Below are 26,382 nucleotides of genomic sequence, written 5' to 3' on the forward strand. Positions count from 1 at the left end.
TGTCTGTCTCTGTGTGTCTGTATGCATGCCTGTTTGTCTGTCTATCTGTAGGCCTGTGTGTCTGTCTCTGTGTGTCTGTATGCATGCCTGTTTGTCTGTCTATCTGTAGGCCTGGTGTCTGTCTCTGTCTGTCTGTATGCATGCCTGTTTGTCTGTCTATCTGTAGGCCTGTATGTCTGTCTCTGTCTGTCTGTATGCATGCCTGTTTGTCTGTCTATCTGTTGACTGTGTGTCTGTCTCTGTCTGTCTGTATGCATGCCTGTTTGTCTGTCTATCTGTAGCCTGTTGTGTCTGTCTCTGTGTGTCTGTATGCATGCCTGTTTGTCTGTCTATCTGTATGCCTGTATGTCTGTCTCTGTCTGTCTGTATGCATGCCTGTATGTCTGTCTATCTGTAGGCCTGTGTGTCTGTCTCTGTCTGTCTGTATGCATGCCTGTATGTCTGTCTATCTGTAGGCCTGTGTGTCTGTCTATCTGTAGGCCTGTATGTCTACCTACTTGTCTTTATTCCATAGCTCTCTCACACTGCTTTTTGGTTCATTCCTTTGGCATGCCTGGGATACATAACACTGTCATAACAATGACTTAACATGACACAAACAATGAATTAGCTATGGCAGTTTTGCTAGACAATTGGCTGATAAACAGTAAACATGGTCTTAGTTGTCATAAACTGACACCTATGATATGTTATGAAAGTGTTATTTATCCTTTTATTATACGTAAGGGCTTGCGTTAAAATAATGATTTGTTCCAGGGGCACCATCCTAGTGCATAAGGTCTTCCTGTGACTCCATCTACCTTGTTTTATTTTGAATGACAGTTGATTCCTGGACATGCGGACTGTCTTTGTTGTGTGGTGGAATTGATAGTGACGTACAGTTGGTGTCACAGAATGCACCAACATTTACACTGCTGTGGATTCTCCCACCGCACCCTAAAAGACGTAGAGTACAATCATATCAGTACAGATTCACTGTTCCCCCTGAACAAACACAATATGAGAAGCATGGGGTTGTTTTTTTATTTATTATATTGATACAGCCTTATTAGTTGACTCTGTTGTGCGAGTCAGGGCCTCTGATACGGGGTAATATTGCAGTAATATCACTCCATACTCTGACCCGTATTCATGGGTTGCACTTACGTCACCCAGTCGTGTCACGCCATCTGAACAGAGGCTCTGTCACAATTCGTGTGTATAGGTGGCAGGGAAGTCAGGCGCAGGAGAATTAAACTTGGTAAAATTGAGTAATTTAATAAAACAAAACATAACTCCAAAACCATAAATACAAATTAAACAAATTGGGTAGGAGAACCCGTCGCGCACCAAATACAAACAACACGACACTGAACATAAAACAATCTCTGACAAAGACATGATGGGAAACAGAGGGTTAAATACACAACAGGTAATTAATGGGATTGAAACCTGGTGTGTTAGAAGAAGAGACAAAAGCAATGGAAAATGAAAAATGGATCAATGATGGCTAGAAGACCGGTGACGTCGACCGCCGAGCACCACCCGAACAAGGAGAGGCATCGACTTCGGCAGAAGTCGTGACAGTACCCCCCTCCCTGATGCGCGGCTCCAGCAGCGCGTCGACACCGGCCTTGGGGACGACCCGTAGGGCGAGGCGCAGGGCGATCCGGATGGAAACGGTGGAATTCTCGCAGCATGGAAGGATCTAACACGTCCTCCACCGGAACCCAGCTTCTCTCCTCCGGACCGTACCCCTCCGATTCCACGAGGTACTGAAGGCCCCTCGCCCGACGTCTCGAATCCAAAATGGATCGAACGGAGTACGCCGGGACCCCCAAGATGTCCAGAGGGGGCGGAGGAACATCCCGCACTTCAGTCTCCTGGAGCGGGCCAGCCACCACCGGCCTGAGGAGAGACACACAGAACGAGGGGTTAATACGGTAATTAGTGGGTAGCTGTAACCTATAACATACCTCGTTCACTCTCCTCAGGACTTTAAACGGCCCCAGAAACCGCAGACCCAGCTTCCGGCAGGGCAGGCGGAAGGGCAGGTTTCGGGTCGAGAGCCAGACCCTGTCCCCTGGTGCGAACACCGGGGCCTCACTGCGGTGACGGTCTGCGCCAACTTTCTGGCGCAGTATGGAGCGCTGCAGGTGGACATGGGTGGCCTCCCAGGTTTCCTCCGCAGGAGCTTCGGTCTGACTCTGATGCCATGGAGCCAGAACCGGCTGATACCCTAATACACATTGAAAGGGAGAAAGGTTAGTGGAGGAGTGGCGTAGTGAGTTTTGGGCCATCTCTGCCCAGGGCACGAATTTCGCCCACTCCTCCGGCCGGTCCTGGCAATAAGACCTCAGAAACCTACCCACATCCTGGTTAACTCTCTCCACCTGCCCATTACTCTCGGGGTGAAAACCTGAGGTAAGACTGACCGAGACCCCCAGACGTTCCATGAACGCCTTCCAGACCCTTGACGTGAACTGGGGACCCCGATCAGACACTATATCCTCAGGCAGTGTGTAAACAGAGCCTCCGCAGTTTGTAAGGCCGTAGGGAGACCATGCAAAGGGAGGAGACGACAGGACTTAGAAAAACGATCCACAACGACCAGGATCGTGGTGTTACCCTGTGAAGGTGGAAGATCAGTTAAGAAATCCACCGACAGGTGTGACCACGGTCGTTGTGGAACGTGAGGGTTGTAACTTACCTCTGGGCAGGTGTCTAGCAGCCTTGCTCTGGGCGCACACTGAGCAGGAGGAAACATAAATCCTCACGCCCTTAGCGAAAGTGGGCCACCAGTACCTCCCATCAAGACAGCGCACCGTCCGACCTATCCCAGGATGACCAGAGGAGGGTGACGTGTGGGCCCAATAGATCAGTCGGTCACGAACAGCAGACGGAACGTACAGATGCCCAGCTGGACACTGAGGGGGAGAGGGCTCTGCACGTGACGCCTGCTCAATGTCCGCGTCCAGCTCCCACACTACCGGCGCCACCAAACAAGAGGCTGGGAGTATGGGAGTGGGATCCATGGACCGCTCCTATGTCTCATACAGCCTGGACAGTGCGTCTGCCTTCACGTTCTGGGAGCCTGGTCTATAAGAGAGGGTAAACACAAAACGGGTGAAAAACATGGCCCACCCTGCCTGACGAGGATTCAGTCTCCTCGCTTCCCGGATGTACTCCAGATTGCGATGGTCAGTCCAGATGAGAATAGGGTGTTTAGCCCCCTCAAGCCAATGTCTCCATGTCTTCAAAGCCTTGACGACAGCCAACAGCTCCCGGTCCCCCACATCATAGTTTTGCTCCGCCGGGCTGAGCTTCTTCGAAAAGAAAGCACAGGGGCGGAGCTTCAGTGGCGTACCCGAGAGCTGAGAGAGCACTGCTCCTATCCCAGCTTCGGATGCGTCCACCTCCACTATGAACGGCAAAGAGGGATGAGCCAACACAGGAACCGAGGTAAACAGAGCCTTCAGGTGCCTAAAAGCCCTGTTCGCCTCAGCTGACCACTGCAAGCGCACCGGGCCCCCCTTTAGCAGTGAGGTAATGGGAGCAGCAACCTGACCAAAACCCCGGATAAATCTCCGGTAGTAGTTGGCAAACCCTAAGAATCGCTGCACCTCCTTTACCGTGGTGGGAGTCGGCCAATTATGCACGGCTGCAATGCGATCACTCTCCATCTCCACCCCTGACGTGGAAATCCCATGCCCTAGGAAGGAGACGGACTGTTGGAAGAACAAGCATTTCTCAGCCTTGACGTACAGGTCATGTTCCAACAGGCGACCAAGCACTTTGCGCACCAGGGACACATGCTCGGCGCGTGTAGCGGAGTATATCAGAATGTCGTCGATATACACCACTACACCCTGCCCGTGCAGGTCTCTGAAAATCTCGTCCACAAATGATTGGAAAACTGATGGAGCATTCATCAACCCATACGGCATGACTAGGTACTCATAATGCCCTGAGGTGGTACTAAATGCCGTCTTCCACTCGTCTCCCTTCTTAATACGCACCAGATTGTACGCACTCCTGAGATCCAGTTTAGTGAAGAAGCGCGTCCCGTGCATTGACTCAATCGCCGTAGCGATAAGAGGTAGCGGGTAACTATACCTCACTGTGATTTTATTGAGACCTCGATAATCAATGCACGGGCGTAAACCTCCATCCTTCTTCTTCACAAAAAAGAAACTCGAGGAGACGGGTGAAATGGAGGGCTGAATGTACCCCTGACGCAGGGATTCAGAGACATATGTCTCCATAGCCACCGTCTCCACCTGTGAGAGGGGATACACGTGACTCCTGGGAAGTGCAGTGTCTACCAGGAGATCTATCGCACAATCTCCCCGTCGATGGGGTGGTAATTGAGTCGCCTTCTTTTTACAGAAGGCGAGAGCCAAATCGGCATATTCTGGGGGAATGCGCACGGTGGAGACCTGGTCTGGACTTTCCACCGTAGTACCACCAACGGAAACCCCTAAACACCTACCTGAACACTCTCCCGTGAGAGCCCTCTGTGGCCACGAAACAGTAGGGTTATGACAAGCTAACCAGGGTAGGCCCAGCACCACGGAATTACGCAGGAGAATCAATAAGAAAAAGACTAATATTTTCCTTGTGACCCCCCTGCGTTACCATACTCAAAGGAGCGGTGGCCTCCCTGATAAATCCTGACCCTAATGGTCGACTATCTAAAGCATGAACGGGGAAAGGCATATTCACAGGAACAATGGGGATCCCTAAACTATGAGCTAATCCTTTGTTAATGAAATTCCTAGCCGCGCCTGAATATGCTAGGAACGCGGGGGAAATTCAGGAAAGGTAACAGAGACAAACATATGTGCAACAGAGGGCTCTGGGTGAGAATGGTGCCTACTCACCTGGGGTGACGCCAGAGTGCCCTGCCTGCCACCTCGATACCCAGAGGAACCCAACCCGGCACCGACCAGCAGTGGGACCTCTGTGGCCACATATGGTGCATGAGCGGGATCCCCCTCCGTTCTCCCTGTGCACCGCACCTCCCAGCTCCGTAGGTATCGGAGAGGGTGTGCGGGAGGATGGAACAACCAAACCCCAATCTGGACATCCGCGGGTAGCCAGCAGGTTGTCCAGCCGGATGGATAGGTCCACCAGCTGGTCGAAAATGAGGGTGGTGTCTCTGCAAGCCAGCTCCCGACGGACGTCCTCACGTAGACTACAGTAGTAATGGTCGACCAAGGCCCGGTTGCTCCATCCAGCTCCGGCAGCCAGGGTCCTAAACTCCAGTGCAAACACCTGGGCGCTCCTCGTCTCCTGCCTTACATAGTAGAGGCGCTCACCCACCGCTCTGCCCTCGGGTGGGTGGCGAATACTGTCCGGAAACAGCAGATGAACTCCTCAAAATTGTTCAACGCTGCATCTCCCCCTCCACACACAGCGCTGGCCCACTCCAGGGCTTTCCCGGTGAGGCACGAGACGAGGGTGAAACTCTTCTCACGGTCCGATGGAGCTGGGTGGACCGTGGCCAGGTACAGGCTTAGTTGGAGGAGGAACCCCTGGCAGCCGGCAGCATTTCCGTCGTATCCCTATGGCATGGATAGCTGGATCCTGCTAGGTTCAGGTGGGACAGGGGCGTTCAGGGGAGACCCCGGTTGTGCTGGTGGAGGCGCTGGGAAAACTCCCTGTGTCTCCCAGGGGTCCATATTCTGGACAACGCGATCCATGGCAGCGCTCAGTTTGTAAATCATCTCTGTATGTTCCATGACGTGCTCCTCCACCTCCATGGCCGGGGTACCTTCTCCTGCTGACTTCATTGTTGGTCAGAGATTCTGTCACAATTCGTGTGTATAGGTGGCAGGGAAGTCAGGCGCAGGAGAATTAAACTTGGTAAAATTTAGTAATTTAATAAAACAAAACATAACTCCAAAACCATAAATACAAATGAAACAAATTGGGTACAAGGACCCGTCGCGCACCAAATACAAAAACCACGACACTGAACATAAAACAATCTCTGACAAAGACATGATGGGAAACAGAGGGTTAAATACACAACAGGTAATGAATGGGATTGAAACCAGGTGTGTAGGAAGACGAGACAAAACCGATGGAAAATTACAAATGGATCAATGATGGCTAGAAAACCGGTGACGTCGACCGCCAAGCACCACCCGAACAAGGAGAGGCATCGACTTTGGCAGAAGTCGTGACAGGCTCACTAACATTTTACCAAATATTTTTTATAACTAAACCAAGATACACCACAACCTGTCGTTTCCAATGGGAGCAAATTAAGCATAGTGGGCAGAGCCAAGCACGAGCTAGCAAGATCCTTATGCCGCGTTCTAGCATGTGTTTGCATATTTCCGTTAGGAAATGCCTACTCTGTGAACTGCGTGTGTGCAGTAACTCAATTCGCCATTGCCCTCCTTCTAAACAACAACAAATTTTACAACTTTGGCAAAGGGTAAAGTCTACAAGACTTAGTCAACTCTGTTCGTAACAAATTATTGTTTTGTGAAAAGCAAACTGTATTCAGATGAAATGTTTAATCGCTGAGAAAATGTGCATGTCGGCCCAATTCCATCTGGCTCCATGTTCTTCCACTGCCGGCACCTGGTGCTTCCTCCTCACCATATTTGGTGGGGAGTGGAACTTCAAACCGGAAGGTTCAGATTCATACATCTGGTGAAACATTTGGCTCCTTGTTCTATCTGTGGTTATACTGCATCTAAAGTTAATCTGACGACATCACAATGATGACAAAAGGTTTTCCTACTCATTATGTGTCTCCTTTAGAAATGACATCGTATTTCCAAGCCACTATAACGCACTTTCGACTAAATCTTCATCAACGCCAATTGACAATGCATTGAGTAAAACAATGACTCAGGAGTCAATAGAACTTTCATAATAATATTGTGAGGCAACATGCAACCCAATGACTCCTGAGGATTTTGTTGCTGTTGTTGTTTGCTTGTCCTCACTCTGATTTATTTTCCTTTCTTTTTGAATGGCTTCACTGTATTGTGGATGGATGATGACTGTGTACTTGGTGGACATGGAACTGCATCTCCCATAAATCACCTCTCCGATTCCCCTTCAACTGTGTTTGTGTGTGTGTGTGTGTGTGTGTGTGTGTGTGTGTGTGTGTGTGTGTGTGTGTGTGTGTGTGTGTGTGTGTGTGTGTGTGGTGTGGTGTGGGGTCTGTGTGTGTGCGTGTGTGTGTGTGTTTGTTCTCTACGCAGGGTCACAAATGAACCTGAGGGAATCTGCCGATCTGCGGTCACAAGGTCAGTACATGTCACAAGGTCAGTATATCCGGCAGCCCTTCGTCAACCCATCTAGAACTCATGTTTCAGACAGTAAACTTACACACCTTAACTGGACATTCAAGTTTAGATTCAACAACCCGTCACAAGTTTTTCTTCTTACCCACATTTACTACCCCTTTCCCTCTAACAGCTGTTCTCTCCTCCTTTTTCCTCCACTCTTCCACACCTCTGTCCTTTCTCCTACTTTTCTGTCCCTTTCTGGCCTCCAGTCGCCATTTACCTGGGCATCAAAAAGCGTCCGAGCCCCGGGCAGTCGGACGTGGCTGGGATCTGAGGGGACCTGGGGGGCGGCGGGACCCGGCGGAGGTGGTGCTGGCTCTGCGGGAGGCGGCACGGGGTTGCGGCTGCCAGGTCCACCATGCCGGCCCCTTTCTGCTCTCCTGCACCCACGGGGCGGCCAGTGGTCAAGTGGCCTTTGAGGCAGAGGTGTGCCACCTCTCCACAGGGGGCAGCGCCGCCAACAATGAGTCTTCCAACGGGGTGCGGTACACGCGACTCTGGGGGGCACCACTTGCTTTCCGGGACATCGCCACGCAAATCTCGAAGGACCTCGAACTCTGAATATAATGGGGGTTGAGAAGGATGGAAAGAGAAATAGATAAAGGGACTTGGGGCTGGAGATAAATACATTTCCTCCTGTCTCTTACGTGGCTAAAGACCTACCCCTCTCCACACCAGTCTCAACCTCACCACCCAAACCCCCCACGCCACACAGACTCAAGCATCCCCTCCCCCCAACTTCATCCACTGGATCCGAACCAGAGAGAAATCCAGCTTCATATTTTTTATTGTTAACTCTAGCCATAATGACTATTACTTTTATGATTGGTATCATTGTGGTTTTTAACCATCACCACCTCCGAACCGACACTATCGAAAACATTTCTTGTGTCTCGCCGTCTTTGATTGTCTTGGATTGTCTTCTGCGTGTCACTGTATGTGTTTTTGGTCATTCTTCTCCCATTTGAACATTAATATGGATTAAGTGATTATCCAAGGACTTGTCGCCAGTGGACAACATGCACAAATAGGGAGACAGTTAACTCAATGATTTGACAAGTGGCCTGAAAAGTTGCTCTGTTTTTCATTGTGTGCATGGTATGGGTGGGACTGAATTATTGGCAATGACAGAGGAGTTGACAGACACTTTGAACCAGCCAATGGTAACATTCACATCCATTTTCCACTTACAATATCATCAACTGAATAAAGTAGCAGATGGGGATGTTTTCTCGGACACACCATGAATCTTGCTCAGTAAGTCTTATTGCACATGACAAATATAAACTGGACGGATATAGGTTTCAGTTTTGTAGTATTGTACAACCCACAACGTAATAAGCTGTTTTATTAATGTATAAGATCAGGTAGTATACACTTTGGTACACATCATGCTCCATCAGCGGCAATATGAAAACGTAATCTATGTAGATCAGAACTGTGGTTCATAGTGCTATTTTTTCACCTTCATACCTCTTTAGCTACCTGTACATTTGGTTTCCTGCACACACCCTTGCAAAGTAATTCCATTGGCACATTCCTTTTCCTGAGAAACTATTTTAACCCTCTGATTGGCTGGGATCAATGTCTGTGTTGGAACTGGTCATTACCAATAATCATATCAAGCTGTTTTTAAGCATTTCATCCCCTACTTCTCACGATATGATCTATCCCTTTTACATTTCTTCAGCAAAGTTGAATTCAAGTCATGAAAGAGTTACAGTTCCTCTGCATAAAATAGCCTAACTCAATGTATTCTGGCTGAAAGGGTGGCTGGAAAGGAAAAAAATGCAACCGCGGTTCACTGCAGAACATTGTGCCCTTGAATGTCACATGGCTTTGCCAAAATGAAAAGCTGTCAGACATACTAGTGAACCAAATTTGGAACAGACAATGTTTGAAGTACATGATTATTTAAGTATTTATATTTTAAATACTTTATTTCTGTGTATTTGAGTAAGTCATATATGTATATATATGTATATGTATATATGTGTATATATATATATGTATATTAATGTATATATATGTGTGTATATATATATATATATATGTCATATTGCTTTCAGTGCAATGCAATGCAATGCAATTTTGTTTGATTTCTATTCCGTGCCATGCCGATTTATCTTCAGCCATCTCACTACATTGAAGGTGAACATCAAAATCAGTTTTTTTCTGAGGCAACTGGAACCACCCAATCCCATTCCCACTGTTACACACACACTGGTGCCTCTACTCTAACATCCTTCAGCATTTTGACATTGGTGAACTTCAGATCAAACTGGTTTTGTCTACTGCTGATGACTGTCCCACATGACAAAATGCTACAGTTTACTATACAATACTATAGTACTTACTATAAAATTATGTAGTTAACTGTAGTATACTGTAGAATACTATACTCCACACTGTAGTATCCCTCGATCGTGTAGTGCTTACTATAGAATTTTGTAGAATACTAAACTCCACATTGTAGTATCCATTGATCATGTGTAGTACTTACATGTTGTAGTATACTGTAGAATACTATAGTAAATACTACAGTAATTTCCGCAAAAATACTACATTATCCGCAAAAACACTACAGTGTTTTAACTACAGTGTTCTATAGTAAATCTACAATATTAATTTGCATATACCTCACCCATTCCCATACCCTGTACCCCAATTTGTGCCACCCATGAATGAGAAACCTACTTGCCAAGTATAGACCATATATTGTGTTCCCTACAGGTTATATAAAAGAGCAGAAGCTCTAAAGTATCCGTTCAGACTCCATTCCTACCTACCTACAGGTTATGGAAAATTTGCTCTTTTAGTGTTTGTCCTGTTGGTTTCCTACAGGGTGGCAAGTAGCCTAGCAGTTAGAGCGTTGGGCCAGTAATCGAAAGGTTGCTGGTTCGAATGCATGAGCTGACAAGGTGAAAAATCTGTCCAATGTTCCCTTGAGCAAGGTACTTAACCCTAATTTGCTAAAGGGGTGCCATACTACTATGGCTAACCCTGTAAAACAACACATTTCACTGCACCTATCCGGTGTATGTAACAATAGTAAACTCTATAGTAAACTGTAAATCATGTCTGCAAAAACACTGCAGTATATACTACAGTACACTACAGTCATGTCTGCAAAAACACTACAGTTGAATACTATAGGAAAGTCTGCAAAACACTACAGTGAATACTATAGTATATCAATATAGTAATAGTACAGTATTCTTACCATAGTATATTAATGTATTTTTTCATGTGGGGTCGGCTACTGTGGGTTGTAGGGGAAGTGCATAGATACGCAGAGGAGAGAGAGAGAGAGAGAGACAGAGAGAGACAGAGACAGAGAGAGACAGAGACAGAGAGAGACATAAAGACAATGTGACTGGGATGCTGTGTTTTCCCTGTTGCTCCTCTTACAGTATGCCTACATACAGTAAAAGTTCAATGTTGGAAAATAAGAACCTCAAAAAGGCTTCCTCACCCTCCTCCTGATTAGAATAAAGGATGTACTGTGATGTTCATGTAGGCTACAGAGACCAAGATGTCTGCCTGGTTATTTACTGTTAACGCTCTCGGTCTCAGTTGTGGCTTTTTGCTCATGGTGATTTAACCAGTCAGACCAAAGTGATCATGTAGGGTTTGATCTTCATCACAAGCGATTTTGCTGTCTGTATGTCAGTTTGTTTTTGCAATCCTCCTGTCGTTTATTTTTTCAAAAACACTCACAACTGTCATCTGCTTCACAGACACGTTGTTGAATAATCTCTTCTGAATCTCCTTGTGCTGTTTTGTCTGCCCCATGACAGGATCCCCTATATAGGAGGACAATACTAGTCCACTACATTTCACCGCCCTTTACAGTACAGAACAGACAGACACACTTATTGACCTGAAAAGGGTCAGTCCTATGTCCTATAACATTGTGGTGTATATTAGCATTAGGTAATATAGACCTCAATGCACTTTGCTTTGACTTGAATCAGCTCCTTCCAGTGGGCCCTAGGGCAATGCCCATAATGAGCCACTGGAGGGCGCCAATGTCTTAAATGTGAACACTTCAATTTGTGGATATTTGCACAGGTACATTTTTTTTTTTTTATGAATATCGTAATAGAAAAAACTGGATTTATATCAGCCAGTTAATGGCTGTATATAAAATATATGAATATAGTATATATCTTAGCGGTCAAGGTTTATTTATAGCTAGAACAAGGGAAGTGCTTCTAGTTTAAAGCAGTTTCTGTCAATGACAATAGGGAACAATACCAACCTTCACTCCTGCATGACTTCAGAGTTTGGGTTTTGGGGGTAAAAAATGTAATGATTCACACCTATAGGTGGATGCTTTATGAAATAAAGATGCAGTCAGTGTTTCGACATGATTATGGACACAGAGAAACTGTACTGGGTATTGTACCAGCTCTTCCCTCCTATCACAAGTACAGATGGCAGATTTGGGGTAAATTCCAATGATTTTACTCCTTCTATTACTTACAGGGAAATTGGTTCACTTGATATTCCCGAAATGTAATTCACAAATCTCTGAATTTCTCTACTGGATAACAAAATGTAAAATAACAGAAACATTGTTTTAAATTCCAATGTGTTGTTACAAATTCTGCAATTTTACAAATGTTTAAATTGACGTTTGAATTCAGACCATCTGGGGTTGGGTTGGGTTACGTTCAAGCTATAGAAACGTCCATTTACGTTTTTACAGAACGAAAGGGAAGCATCTGGTTGAACATATCCACAGTGGTTGCTAAGGTGAAGGAAAAAAAAATTCCAGGTGGAATACAAACTTATGAAATGCATTTAGAAAAAGATAGTACAATGTGTGCTGGTATGCCTATGAGAGACTGTCAGTGGTATAGATGGTTGTTGGAAACAGTATTATGGCCCCAGGGGCTCAGTATTTAAGTAATGTGCATTGTCATGCTGGAACTGTTTATTTGTTTTAACCGTTGATGTAATATGCAATAGAGGCCAATGAGATGGATGAAGAGACACGTTTTGACCTGGACGCCTAATTCTGTTCACCCATTGACCCCTTCAGAAACAAACAATGTGAGATTGTGTTGCCCAAAGGCCCTGGTGCTTTTGGTCTACAGCGAAAGTGAGAAACATGGAGCTGACGAGAAATAAAATTCACAAATGTTATCTTTTCCCTTTTCTTTTAGTTTTTTCTTCCAATGAATCTCTCAGTTTGCTGCGTGAGTGATCATCACTTGATTCTTGCTATTGCTCTTACTGCTAATAATAACTTTGTTCCTCCTTCATTGTTGGACAGTTAGGCTTAGAATATCATCTTTACCTTACTACCCAGCAAACACACAAGCACCACACGATGTTGTCTCAGTGTTTACTCCAGGTTGTGAGCTTCAAAAAACCATGTAAGTGAAAACCATGTAAGTGCTGCCATGTCTTAACAGCACTTTTAATAACTATTAGTCTATTCCATTATTGGAAAAAGTACCCAATTGTCCTACTTGAGTAAAAGTAAAGATACCTTAATAGACAATGACTCAAGTGAAAGTTACCCAGTAAAATACTACTTGAGTAAAAGTCAAAGTATTTGGATTTTAATATACTTAAGTGTGAAAAGTAAATGTAATTGCTTTAAGTATCAAAAGTAAAAGTATAAATTGTTTCAAATTCCTTTATATTAAGCAAACCAGATGGCATATTTTTCTTGTTTTTTAATTTATTTACTGATAGCCACACTCCAACACTGACATAATTTACAAACAATGTATTTGTGTTTAGTGAGTCCGTCAGATCAGAGACAGTAGGGATGACCTTATTCTCTTGATAAGTTTGTGAATTTGACAATTTTCCTGTCCTGCTAAGGCCTCCCCGAGGACTGGAGTTGCCCACCCCTGTAAGCATTCAAAATGTAATGAGTACTTTTGGGTGTCAGGGAAAATGTATGGGAGTAAAAAGTACATTATTTTTTAGGAATGTAGTGGAGTAAAAGTAAAAGTTGTAAAAAATATAAATAGTCAAATAAAGTACAGATACCCCCCAAAAACAACTTAAGTAGTACTTTAAAGTATTTTTACTTCAAAGTACTTACACCACTGGTCTAGTCTACACTTTACTGTGGTAAAATGTAGTCAACTCTATTAGTGGCCAAACATTTACACAGAGCTGATTTTGTGTAACAATTCATGTTTACACTATACTGTTCAAATGTAGTCACTATTAAAGTTCAAATTTATTCTGATGGAGTTTAATTTTAACACTTGACGCCAGTGAAGAGTAAATACAACAAGCAGTGTTAGTATATGTTAAATTTCAACTATTCACAGAGTAACAAACTGAAATTGTTAGAAAGCTAGTGTAGTGTGGGACAATATAAGAACAGGGTTAACTTCAAGTTGATTTAAAACTTGTTGTGCTCTTACCTTGAGTGCATGACCAAGAAAGACCAAACTACATCGACATCTGTATTGGTTCATGGTAATAGGTTTATTGGACCACAGTTTCAATGATAACTTTCAATGATAACTTTTTACAACCAATGTAATGTTCACGTCTGTCAGGTAAGCCCGACTTTGGTGGAGGCGGATACCAGGATGTTACCGACTGAACAGGAAAGAAGAGGAAAAGAATGGCAGAAGGAAGAAAATGAAAGTAAAAAACAGAAGAATGACAAAGGAGAGAGAGAGAGAAGAGGCAGAAGGAAAGAAGAAAAAGATCTCCACTACACGCAGGTTGGCGTCATTGTACCGCTTGACAATAGAAAAACAAAAGACGACCAATGACGTCAACAACTCTTTACTTCTGGGCGGGGATCATGCCGTCGATGGCCTCTCCCTTCTCCAGCTTCTTCTCCATCTCCACCATGAGCTTGACACCATCCACCACCATCTGGACCTGAGCTACCTCAGAGGATCCCAGACGATCAGCGTTGGAGATGTCGAACACTCCACCCACGGAGGCGGTGTCCACGCCACCTGTAGAGAGCAGGGAAAAGGGAGAGAGAAGCGGGTTTAAGTGTATGTCTCAGACAATCTCTGCAAAATTACTCATACTGTAAATTATCCAAATGTCCCAAAAATCAGTGGTGTTAAGTACTTTTAAGTAAAAATACTAAGTACTACCTAAGTAGTTTTTGGGGTTTTCTGTACTTCACTATTTATATTTTTGCCAACATTTACTTTTACTTCACTACATTCCTAAAGAAAATAATGTACTTTTTACTCCATCCATTTTCCCTGACACCCAAAATTACTCGTTACAGTTTGACTGGAAAATTATCCAATTCACACACTTATCAAGAGAACATCCCTGGTCATCCCTACTGACTCTGATCTGGCGGACTCACTAAACACAAATGCTTCATTTGTAAATTATGTCTGAGTGTTGGAGTGTGCCCCTGGCTATCCTTAAATATTTGTGCCATCTGATTTGCTTAATATAAGGAATTTTAAATGGTTTATACTTTTACTTGTACTTTGATACTTAAGTATATTTAAAACCAAATACTTTGACTTTTACTCAAGTAGTATTTTACTGGGTGACTTTCCCTTTTACTTGAGTCATTTTCTATTAAGGTATCTTCACTTTTTTTTTTAAGTATGACAATTGAATACTTTTTCCACCACTGCCAAAAATAACAGACTCAATGAACAGACTACTCAAAGGAACTACATTTTGGTATTTTTTTAATTAGTCCACTGTTGATACAGTCTCAAATGTTTTGCATGTCAACAGTCAACTTTTCAAGATATAGGATTTTCAAGAAGCAAAGTATCACTTGCCACATCATTACGATGATGTGTTTTCCATTATATGATGCATTTAGCATCATCAGGATGTGGCAAGTGACACTTTGCTTCTTAAAATTCCAATATCTTGAAAACTTGACTGCTGGCATGCAAAATATGTTGGGACTGTACCAACAGTGAACTAATGAAAAAAAATATATATATATAGTTTTTTTGTGGATTTTTCCTTCAACCGCTGTGGTCATGGCTATTTCATAATAGCTTTCGCTCATTTTCATTTCTGTTCCTTTTTACTTGTTGTGTGGTAAAAGGGAAGACTGTCGTGATCTGTGACGTTTTAGAGTTGAATATATCAGCAGCTGCTCTGGATGTTATTGTTGTGTGTGTGCGTACCTGTGTACCTGTGCCACGCTTCTGCAGACGCAGCCTGGTGGTAGTGGTAGTGTTGATCTGCCATGATACAAAGGGATGCGTGAGATAACAAGCAGCATTAGTTCCGGTGCTTTGAACAAATCACAATTTTGCCGGTGTTAGAGTCTTTCGAATTCCGAAAGGGGAAGAGAGATTTGGCACATAGAATTGCCTGTAACTTGAAAAGAGCGAGGGGTGGAGCTCTTTGTTCTGGTTCCGATCCTTGTTCTATCGCTTCTTAGGGATAGGCGTCCCGTCAACGGGACAGTTGTAAATCATACAGCGCCTTGTCACGATCGCAGATTTTAGAGAAACAACAAATGTCGGTACATATAAGTGTCTTATATCGGCTGAAAGCTTAAATTCTTGTTAATATAACTGCACTGTCCAATTTACAAGAGCTATTACTGCGAAAAAATGCCATACTATTGTTTGAGGAGAGCTCCTAACAACAAAACACTTCTATCACCGCGATAGGTTTGATAAATTCACCTCTGAAAGTGAAATATGCACTTACATTTTGAAGTCTTTTTCATCCAAAGGGTCCCAGAGATAACATGAAGTGTCGTTTTGTTAGATAAAAATCATTTTTCATATCCTAAAAGGGTCCATATAGCATGCACAATCTATTTTGTATTTCCACTCGTTCAATTTGCAAAGAAAGGAATCTGTGAAAATCTAACCCTAAACGTTGTTTCAACCAGTCAAATCACGTTAGTATGTATTCTTTGGAGATCCTAGAACGTAACCAGACTTCACTATATCATTAGGGGTGTAGTATATCCTATATGGCACCATATTTGGTCAGAGAGCGATGCCTTCATGGCACACCGATGACGTGGGCGGTGTTCACTTGAACGACTCTAACTTTGTCAAATATGCACCAATCGGGGTCAAAGCTAGCTAGATAGCCAATGATCTGGGCTTTACGGGAGTATCCGGAAACCATGTATCTGTTGTAAAATGTAGCTACTAACCTTGTACGACAGCATGCCTTTTCCTTTTGGACAAAAATTATAAGAATATTCAGACATGAAGTTATGAAAACTGTTTTGCAAATGTTGAACTTATAATATGGCTACTAATACTGGAAAAGCTAAATCAAAGTCCAAGTATACAGATTTGATGATATTCTTGCAGAACAATGTAATATGAATACAAATGTCTCCTTCACGATTTGCCCAAATGTACCTGGGTGACTTCACACTAAATGTCATGTAGTTTGCTCATACTTCAAGTTATCCGTCTGAAACTTTGCACATACACTGCTGCCATCTTGTGGACATAATCGGAATTACAACCAGCGTGATGGCTGGAACATTGACCTTTCTGTTGCATTTCAAAGACTCTGGTAGAAAGAAACAGTTGTTTTTTTCTTTGTATTTTCTTCTACCAGATCTATTGTGTTATATTCTCCTACATTCAATTCACATTTCCACAAACTTCAAAGTGTTTCCTTTCAAATGGTACCAAGAATATGCATATCCTTGCTTCAGGGCCTGAGCTATAGGAAGTTAGATTTGGGTATGTCATTTAGGCGAACATTTTTAAAAAGGGGGCTATCCCTGGACCGAAATCTTAATTGAGCATCGGACCAGTTACGCAAGAATTTAGTTCTGGGTTAACCTAAATTAAGATTCTTATAATTGTCTCCCTGCATTTACATTGTGTTAGGGGTGTTTTTGTGCCATGTCAAAATGGTTTGAGTACCAGTACATACCCTTCTCAGACCAACGCAGAAGCGTCTGAAGACCTCCTTCATGTTGCCGTCCTTCTCCATGGAGATGACACGCAAGTGATCCTCCTCATTCACCCAGACCAAGAAGCTCTTGGCATCGTTATGCCTTCAGAAAGGAGGGATGAGGTTTCACATGATACATCACTATGATACATTGTGGGATATTCTGTACAGTACAATACAGTATTGTTTTGGTTAACTATTGGTATGGGTCTGTGTTCTGGGTACATACCAGATTCCTCTTGCATCGGGCCAGTCACGGGCCATACCAGCGCCCAGCAGCAGGGGGGAGACGGGCTTGTCAAACAAGAAATGGTCAGCGATAAGCTGCTCCTGCTCGGCATCGGTCATCTTATTCAGGGGGTAGTACTTTCCCTTGAATTCACCGTCCAGGGTGTTCAGAACTGGAGAGACAGAAAACCCCTGTTTCCCCTTACTTTTAACATGGTATCTCCCTGCATGGAGTTATCTGACACCATGCACTAGTTATTGCAGCGAAGGATTTACTTTTGATCTCTATTTCCAATTAATCTGAGGAGTGGCTAAGAATTCAGATCTCCATTTCGTGTTTTACTGCTTATCTTCATGCATAATCCTGTGTATGCATATGTCTTGTAGCTATTGATAGCTGGGAGGCACACCCTCAACGGACAGTTTCTCCACTGCTCTGCACTCACCACGGCTGAGGGTGTATCCCTCGATGCTGCAGCCAGTACGCACACGGCTGGACATAGTTGGGGTTCAGGTAATTTTTTAAGAATTTAAAAATAATTTAACTAGGCAAGTCAGTTAAGAACAAATTCATATTTACAATGACAGCCTAGGAACAGTGGGTTAACTGCCTTGTTCAGGGCAGAACGACAGACTTTTACCTTGTCAGCGCAGGGATTCAATCTTGCAACCTTTTGGTTACTGGCCCAACGCTCTAACCACTAGGCTACCTGCCGTCATTTCATCCCTACTCAGAGAGAAGGTCACAACAGAGTTTCAGACCAGAACATTTCAAGTGTCTCAAAGAAGTTTGTGATTCCCAACCTCCTATTTAGAGATTATTCAAACATTTTCACATTGCTTTTACTCAGCAGTACTCTTTGGCATTTCGTATAGGAAATGAAACCCATAAAACATGTCAGAAGAATTAGACACTACCTTCAGGTTCTCAAAGTTCAGGTCGGTCTTGTGCTTGTCTGTGGGCTTGTATCCACTATGACGGTCTGAGATGATGGGGTCCAACAGATCCTTGAAGATCTCGTAGGACTCCTCATCACCTGCCACGCAGCCAACAGTCATGATGAAGGGGTGACCTGAGGAGAGGAGGGGGAGGACGGTAAAAAGGCAGCACATCTACATAGTAGGCTAACTGACATTAATATATCACTGTTGTGTGAAAAATACGCAGGGGTGTTTGGGAGATATGTGGCACTCACCAGGGTTGTCGACACCGGTCTGAATGATGTCATCCAAAATGAAGCCAGAGGGGGTCTGCTTGTCCCTCAGCTTGGCGTACATGTCCTTGGTCAGCACCTTGGCCATGTGGTTGTTGTGCTTGGTGAGGTCAGGGTACTCCTCCTCAACTTTAAAGTTGAGTTTGAAGTTGTGGGTGTTACCGAAAGGCATGATTGAGTTTCTAACACTGCAGGGGGGTAAATTATAGAATAGCTTTGATCTTTAGAGTCCATAATTTGCACGGAAAACAGCACAGAATAGAGACATTAGGAACACATGGAAAACGTTTAAACCACCAAACCTAATAGTAACCTATCAAGGACGTTCCCAGACACTGACAGTGGAAGATAGTCAAAAGAACAGCTGCAAACGTCAGTCAATGTCCCCATCCACTGGGTCAAGTTTCTGTTTGGAATAGATACGGGGGAGGAGTACTTGTGCGTTGGATATTTTTAACATCCTTATACCAAACCTCACACAACTAGATTGCATAGTTTCCTTTCGAAATTCGCCGTTTATGGATAAACGTCTATTTTTTAAGTGTACGGTGTGAATGTGGACAAAGGGAATAAACGGAAGGGTCGTTCAAGAGAGGGGTTGAGTGTGGGATATGGGTAAGGGGGCTGAAGAGAGGATTATATGGTGGCTGGAATGTTGATGAGGTTGTGAGGTCAGCCTAATCACTAGAAATTGCCCACTGGGCAGAAACTGGTTGCATCAATGTTGTTTCTACGTCATTTCAACAACAACAAAAATTTAATCTGATGATGTTGAATCAACTTCGAAAACTGATTGGATTTGCAAAAAGTCATCAATATAATGGATTTTTAAAAATTGTTTTCACCCAATTTATAACCTAAATCAAATTATGTGAAATCCTTTGTTGATTTCACGTTGAATTCATGTTAGTTGACATCTCAACCAAAATTAAATCAAAACTAAATTTGAAATGTTGAAATGACACCTGTGCCCAGTGGGAGACTTCGATTTAGGATGTTTGAAGATCCTGAGGAAGTCAATATATAAACTCGGCAAAAAAGAAACGTCCTCTCACTCTCAACTGCATTTATTTTCAGCAAACTTAACATGTGTAAATATTTGTATGAACATAACAAGATTCAAGTACTGAGACATAAACTGAACAAGTTCCACAGACATGTGACTAACGGAAATGGAATAATGTGTCCCTGAACAAAGGGGGAGTCAAAATCAAAAGTAACAGTCAGTATCTGGTGTGGCCACCAGCTGCATTAAGTACTGCAGTCCCGCTTCAGAGTACAGGCCAAGGTGTAACGCTCATTCCTTCGACGATAAACGCAAATCCGACCATCACTCCTGGTGAGATAAAACTGCGACTCGTCAGTGAAGAACACTTTTTGCCAGTCCTGTCTAGTCCAGCAATGGTGGGTTTGTGCCCATAGGCGACGTTGTTGCCGGTGATGTCTGGTGAGGACCTGCCTTACAACAGGCCTACAAGCCCTCAGTCCAGCCCCTCTCAGCCTTTTGAGGACATTCTGAGCACTGATGGAGGGATTGTGCGTTCCTGGTGTAACTCGGGCAGTTGTTGTTGCCATACTGTACCTGTCCCTCAGGTGTGATGTTCAGATGTACTGATCCTGTGCAGGTTTTGTTACACGTGGTCTGCCACTGCGAGGACGATCAGCTGTCCGTCCTGTCTCCCTGTAGCGCTGTCTTKGGRGTCTRACAGTACGGACATMGCAATTTATTGCCCTGGCCACATCTGCAGTCCTCATGCCTCCTTGCAGCATGCCTAAGGCACGTTCACGCAGATGAGCAGGGACCCTGGGCATCTTTCTTTTGGTGTTTTTCAGAGTCAATAGGAAGGTCTCTTTAGTGTCCTAAGTTTTCATAACTGTGACCTTAATTGCCTACCGTCTGTAAGCTGTTAGTGTCTTAACGACCGTTCCACCGGTAATTGTTTGTGGTTCATTGAACAAGCATGGGAAACCATGTTTAAACCCTTTACAATGAAGATCTGTGAAGTTATTTGGATTTTTAAGAATTATCTTTGAAAGACAGGGTCCTAAAAAGGGACGTTTATTTTATTGCTGAGTTTATTTGCACGTTAATAAGCTAGCTAGTTTCTAGTTTCTGGTTTCTGTTTCTAACCTTTGTCATTTTGTGTACGTTTTATATTAACCGAAATAGCTATGTTACCAAAAAATGTATCGTCAGCAAACATTACAGTAGAACTGAACACATGGTGTCCCTGCAATTTAATGTTTGACTGCTAGGCAAGCTAGCCAGACAGAGAGGAATGAACAATACATAGCTAGCTAGCTAACTAAACCTAGCTATCTAGCAACACCTGTCCTTGCAGAAACCTTTGTGTTGTTCACGTATTCACAACATGTTAGGCAGCACTGCAAATGTTGACCTTGTGCAATAGTTATCTCGTCAATAATCTAACAGCCAAACTAGCTAAATTAGTAAGATAGATAACAAGCAGCTCTTCCAAGTCCGATAGGATTGCGATGTTTACGTTTTTTAGCTAACCATCTAAAGCTGAAGTCATTCAAGTTTTATTTTCCTGACATTGTCATAGATTTTAATACAAGTCTTCTTTTTGGTATAGGTATTCAGACGCTCCTGAGTACTGATACAGAGCTCATTCTTGAGGCAGCTAATGAAGCACACACGAAGAATGGAACACTACTCAACAATCTGTCTGTGAAATCAGACATCCTGGAAGCTGTCTGAAAGGATTTTGCAGTTTAAAGCCAAGTCTACCATTTTGTCAAGTAGCAGTAGCTTTGGTAAAAAAGTAGCCATGCCTTAAAGAGTCTGGGTCCTTCTCAGGCCTGTACGGATGGCAAACCAGCCTGAAGTACAAGATGGGCAATTAAAGATCGAAACTGAGAGGAATTGGATTGTCCAAAACTGGAGGTGAACTCTGTCAAGAGAAAATCAGAGGACAGGCCCGTTGCCCCCAAAAAAATGTTTAAACAAAGAAGGCAGAGATAAATTACCTCCCACCCTGCTGGAGAAACCCTGGAGAGGGAGCGAGTGGAGCTACTGGGAGAAGTACAAGTACATGACAATGTTTGTATGCCCAATAATGTTTGTACCATGTTTTGTGCTGCTACTATGTTGTTGTCATGTTGTCTTGCTACCATTGCTGTGTTGTCATGTTTTGCTGTCTTGTTATGTTTTTGTCTTACATCTCTTTATGTAGTGTTGTGTCTCTCTTCTTGTGATTGTCCTATATTTATATCGTATTTATTTTTTTAAATCCCAGGCCCCCGTCCCCGCAGGAGGCCTTTTGCCTTTTGGTAGGCCGTCATTGTAAATAAGAATTTGTTCTTAACTGACTTGCCTAGTTAAATAAAGGTTAAATAATACAAATAAATAAATAAATAAAAAACTACAACATTGTGATTTCCAAAATGTCGTTCAGGCCCTTCCTGTGAAGAACTTCAAAGAAAGATGGCTAGCCCTGTTTGAGCCCACTCAGGTACAAAATACAGCTGAATGAAAATAGTCATTGTAGGTAAAAAGTGTATATTGATTTAAATATTTTGTGTTGTCTTGACCTAATATTCTAATCTACAATTAAATATGCATTAAAGATTAGTCTGAACATTCTCACTCTGCACATGCTTTGGGAGGGGTTTCCCAATAGTATTCTGGCTCTCAGATCATCTTTTGTCCATATCTGTTCAGAAGATCTCTCTCATTAAGGAAGAGTTCAGAAGAATTACAACTGTTGCTTGAGTCCACCTTTATGCAGAATCTGGACGAATTTACATCACAACTATTGGACTTGTTTAAGTCAAAAGGAGGTGCTGTAAAGGCGGACATGCAGAAAATCCTTGAAGTTCTGTACGGGGTACAGTATGCACAGTAACACCTTCACAATAGTATATAGGTTAAACTGTATGTATTCAGTTGCCAGTATTAATAACTTCTTATGGCTGCAGGGCCAGTATTGAGTAGCTTGGATGAAAGGTGCACAGAGGTGCCCAGAGTAAACGGCCTGCTCCTCAGTCATAGTTGCTAATATATGCATATTATTATTGGATAGAAAACACTCTGAAGTTTCTAAAACTGTTTGAATTATGTCTGTGAGTATAACAGAATACATATGGCAGGCAAAAACCTGAGAAGAAATCCAACCAGGAAGTGAGACATCTGAGGTTGGTCGATTTTCAACTCATCGCCTATTGAAAACACAGTAGGATATGGATCTGTTTGCACTTCCTACGGCTTCCACTAGATGCCAACAGCCTGTAGAACCTTGAATGAAGCTTCTACTGTGATGTGGGGCTGAATGAGAGGGGAATGAGTCTGGCAGAGAGCCAGGTCCTGGTCACGCGCATTCCACATGATATCGACTTGCGTTCCATTACTTCTATAGACACAAAGGAATTCTCCGCTTGGAACATTATTGAATATTTATGATAACAACGTCCTAAAGATTGATTCTATACTTAGTTTGACAAGTTTCTTTGACCTGTAATATAACTTTTAGAAGTTTTCGTCCGATGTTTGGCTGGACCTGCACGAGCGTTTGGATTTGTGTACTAAACGCGCTAACAAAAGTAGCTACTTGGACATAAATGATGGACATTACCGAACAAAACTAACATTTCTTGTGGGAGTGCATTCCGACGAAAATCAGCAAAGGTAAGTGAAGATTTATAATGCTTTTTAGGAGTTTTGTTGACTCCACAATTTGGCGGGTAACTGTATGGCTTCCTTTTGTGGCTGAACGCTGTTCTCAGATTATTGAATATTGTGCTTTTGCCGTAAAGATTTTTGAAATCTGACACAGCGGTTGCATTAAGAACAAGTGTATCTTTAATTCTATGTAAAACATGTATCTTTCWTCAAAGTTTATGATGAGTATTTATGTTATTTGACGTGATTTTTTGGAGGCATTTCTGAACATGGCGCCAATGTAAACTGAGGTTTTTAGAAAAGATATGAACTTAATCGAACAAAACATATATATATTGTGTAACATGAAGTCCTATGAGTGTCATCTGATGAAGATCATCAAAGGTTAGTGATACATTTTATCTCTATTTCTGCTTTTTGTGACTCCTGTCTTTGGCTGGAAAAATAGCTGTGTTTTTCTGTGATTTTGCGGTGACCTAACATAATCGTTTGTGGTGCTTTCACTGTAAAGCCTATTTGAAATCGGACACTTTGGTGGGATTAACAACAAGATTACCTTTAAAATTGTATAAAATACATGTATGTTTGAGGAATTTTAATTATGAGATTTCTGTTGTTTGAATTTGGCGCCCTGCACTTTCACTGGCTGTTGTCATATCATCCCGTTAACGAGATTGCAGCCATAAGAAGATAACTTACTTACTTTATTGTCCCCATGGGGAAATTTTGTTGCAGTGTCATGTACATGTTTAAAGTGCCGTTTAAATACAAAACAAAATTGACAATCCAACTTTCATAACAGTTACATACCAATAAAAAAWTTTTTTTAAAGACTAGCCTACTGGCCTTACTGAGTAAATAGGAACATTAGCCCAAGCTATTTAGGAGGGATATCACACCTGGCACAAATTATTGTCTCGTTCTGTTTTTCCTGCTGAGGGGTGCCCTATACCTGCGCCCAGAGGGGAGTAGTTCAAAGTCCGGGTACAGGAGGTGGCTTGGATCTAAAATTATTTTGTGAGCCTTGCGGAGGGCCCTGACCTTAAAGATCTCATCCAGGCCTGTCTGTTAGACTCCAAGTACCTTGCTTGCTGTGGTGATAATCCTTCTCAGCATATCTCTCTGGCTGACATCATATTACAGTGCAACACCATCCAGGAAAGAAGAGAGTGTGGTCCATGGCCTGATCATATCCCCCGGCGAGAGGGTTGAATACCTTATCACAGAATAAAAGGTTGTTTTTATTTTTGTATTATTTATCTCTAAATGAGCTATCTTCCTTTCTTTCCCCTTCTCTCCTCTCAAATTTCACAGTTAATCTAGTAGCCTAGTCTGTTATTTCTTAATTTTTTCACTCAGGATGCTGACGACACCATGATCCGAGAGGACCTCGTTCAGCATGTGATGAAGTTGTTCACTGTGAAACATCTGCACCAAAATATAGAGCATGTGATCTGCCTCGAAGGAGCAGAGGTCCTGGCTGGTATTCGCAGTGTTACACAGTCATGTACCTTGTTTATGTGCCTCATCTATGGCTTAAATCTACAGTACTCCAAAGAACTGAAATATACCTTTGAGGTGTTCCAAAAAGTATTCTTGGAACTTGATGATCTCAGGACCTCCCCACGGCTCCAAGCTCTAAAGATGAAGTTACTTGTTTTCAGAGATATCTATGAGAACTCTCAAAGGGCCACTCACACACTGTGGTCTAAACCCTACTCAGTAAACTGAAAAGATAGTTGCTAGGTGGTATAGGAGCTACAGTTTAGATTATGGTCTTTGTCAGGTGAAGTCATAAGAGACATTGTCAATTCCTGTTTAAAAAACAGCTTTGTTTACTCCATACTCCTTACTCCATATGCGCTAGTGGCTATCTGAGATTATTTGTCAGATGCAAGCTATCTGGATGTAACTTTACCTAAGGAGGCAAGGTAGAGTTATACCCAGAATGCTTATACCTGTCAAAATATTATCCATATGGGCTTCACTAGTGCATATAGAGTAAGGTTAAAGGAACAATTTGGCATATACAGCGGCAAGAAAAAGTATGTGAAAACTTTGGAATTACCTGGATTTATAAATTAAATTCGTCATAAAAATTTTCTGATCTTCATTTACATCACAACAATAGACAAACAGTCTGCTTAAACTAATAACACACAAACAATTATACGTTTTCATGTCTTTATTGAACACACTGTGTAAACATTCACAGTGTAGGGTGGGAAAAGTATGTGAACCCTTGGATTTAATAACTGGTTGACCCTCCTTTCGCAGCAATAAACTCAACCAAATGTTTTCTGTAGTTGCGGATTAGACCTGCATAACGGTCAGGAGGAATTTTGGACCGTTCATCTTTACAAAACTGATTCAGTTGAGCAATATTCTTAGGATGTCCGGTGTGAACAGCTCTTGTGGTCATGCCACAACATTTTAAATCGGGTTGAGGTCAGGAATCTGACTGGACCACTCCAGAAGGCGTATTTTCTTCTGTTGAAGCCATTCTGGTGTTGATTTACTTCTGTGTTTTGGGTCGTTGTCCTGTTGCATCACCCAACTTCTGTTGAGCTTCAATTGGCGGACAGATAGCCTTACATTCTCCTGCAAAATGTCTTGATAAACTTGGGAATTCATTTTTATGTCAACGATAGAAAGCTTTCCAGGCCCTGAGGCAGCAAAGCAGCTCCAAACCATGATGCTCCCTCTACCATACTTTACAGTTGGGATGAGGTTTTGATGTTGGGTGCTGTGCTGTGCTGTGCCTTTTTTTCTCCACACATAGTGTTGTGTGTTCCTTCCAAACAACTCAACTTTAGTTTCATCTGTCCACAGAATATTTTGCAAGAAGCGCTGTGGAACATCCAGGTGCTCTTTTGCGAACTTCAGACGTGCAGCAATGTTTTTTTTTGGACAACAGTGGCTTCTTCCTTTGGTTGAAAACAAATTTCTATGGGGGTAAACGTAGGAAAAATGGCACAGCGCAGCATCCAGAAAAACTGTTGCTTTCAAACTAGGGATTTTGTGTAATTGAGGTAAACAGTAATTCTGCTCATAGATTATGCATGTATGAACTACACATTGACACATCCAGACCAAAGTGGGAGGTTTAAAAAATACTTAGTAG

The 26,382-nt window shown here is 42.9% G+C and overlaps 1 protein-coding gene and 1 pseudogene across 11 annotated transcripts in view; one reads left to right on the forward strand and one right to left on the reverse strand.

The window, feature by feature from the left end:
- The window catches only part of LOC111950373 (MAP/microtubule affinity-regulating kinase 4-like), a 72,618-nt gene extending 60,164 nt beyond the window's left edge, over positions 1-12,454 (forward strand). For 3 of the 11 annotated variants that reach the window (XM_070434369.1, XM_070434367.1, XM_023967906.2), the window contains 2 exons: positions 7,209-7,253; positions 7,505-12,454. In XM_070434369.1, coding sequence (XP_070290470.1) covers positions 7,209-7,253; positions 7,505-7,856 — 397 coding nt within the window. In that variant the 3' untranslated portion in view covers positions 7,857-12,454. Of the gene's footprint in view, positions 1-7,208 lie in introns of all 11 variants that reach the window. The other 8 variants (XM_023967902.2, XM_023967903.2, XM_070434368.1 and 5 more) reach the window with 5 other exon arrangements.
- A 1,558-nt stretch (positions 12,455-14,012) lies between these two features.
- LOC111950375 (creatine kinase M-type-like) lies at positions 14,013-18,803 on the reverse strand (annotated as a pseudogene).
- Positions 18,804-26,382: the final 7,579 nt, after the last annotated feature.

This window comes from Salvelinus sp. IW2-2015, linkage group LG23, assembly GCF_002910315.2.
Source record: "Salvelinus sp. IW2-2015 linkage group LG23, ASM291031v2, whole genome shotgun sequence".
In the NCBI taxonomy this organism is placed as follows: Eukaryota; Metazoa; Chordata; class Actinopteri; order Salmoniformes; family Salmonidae; genus Salvelinus; species Salvelinus sp. IW2-2015.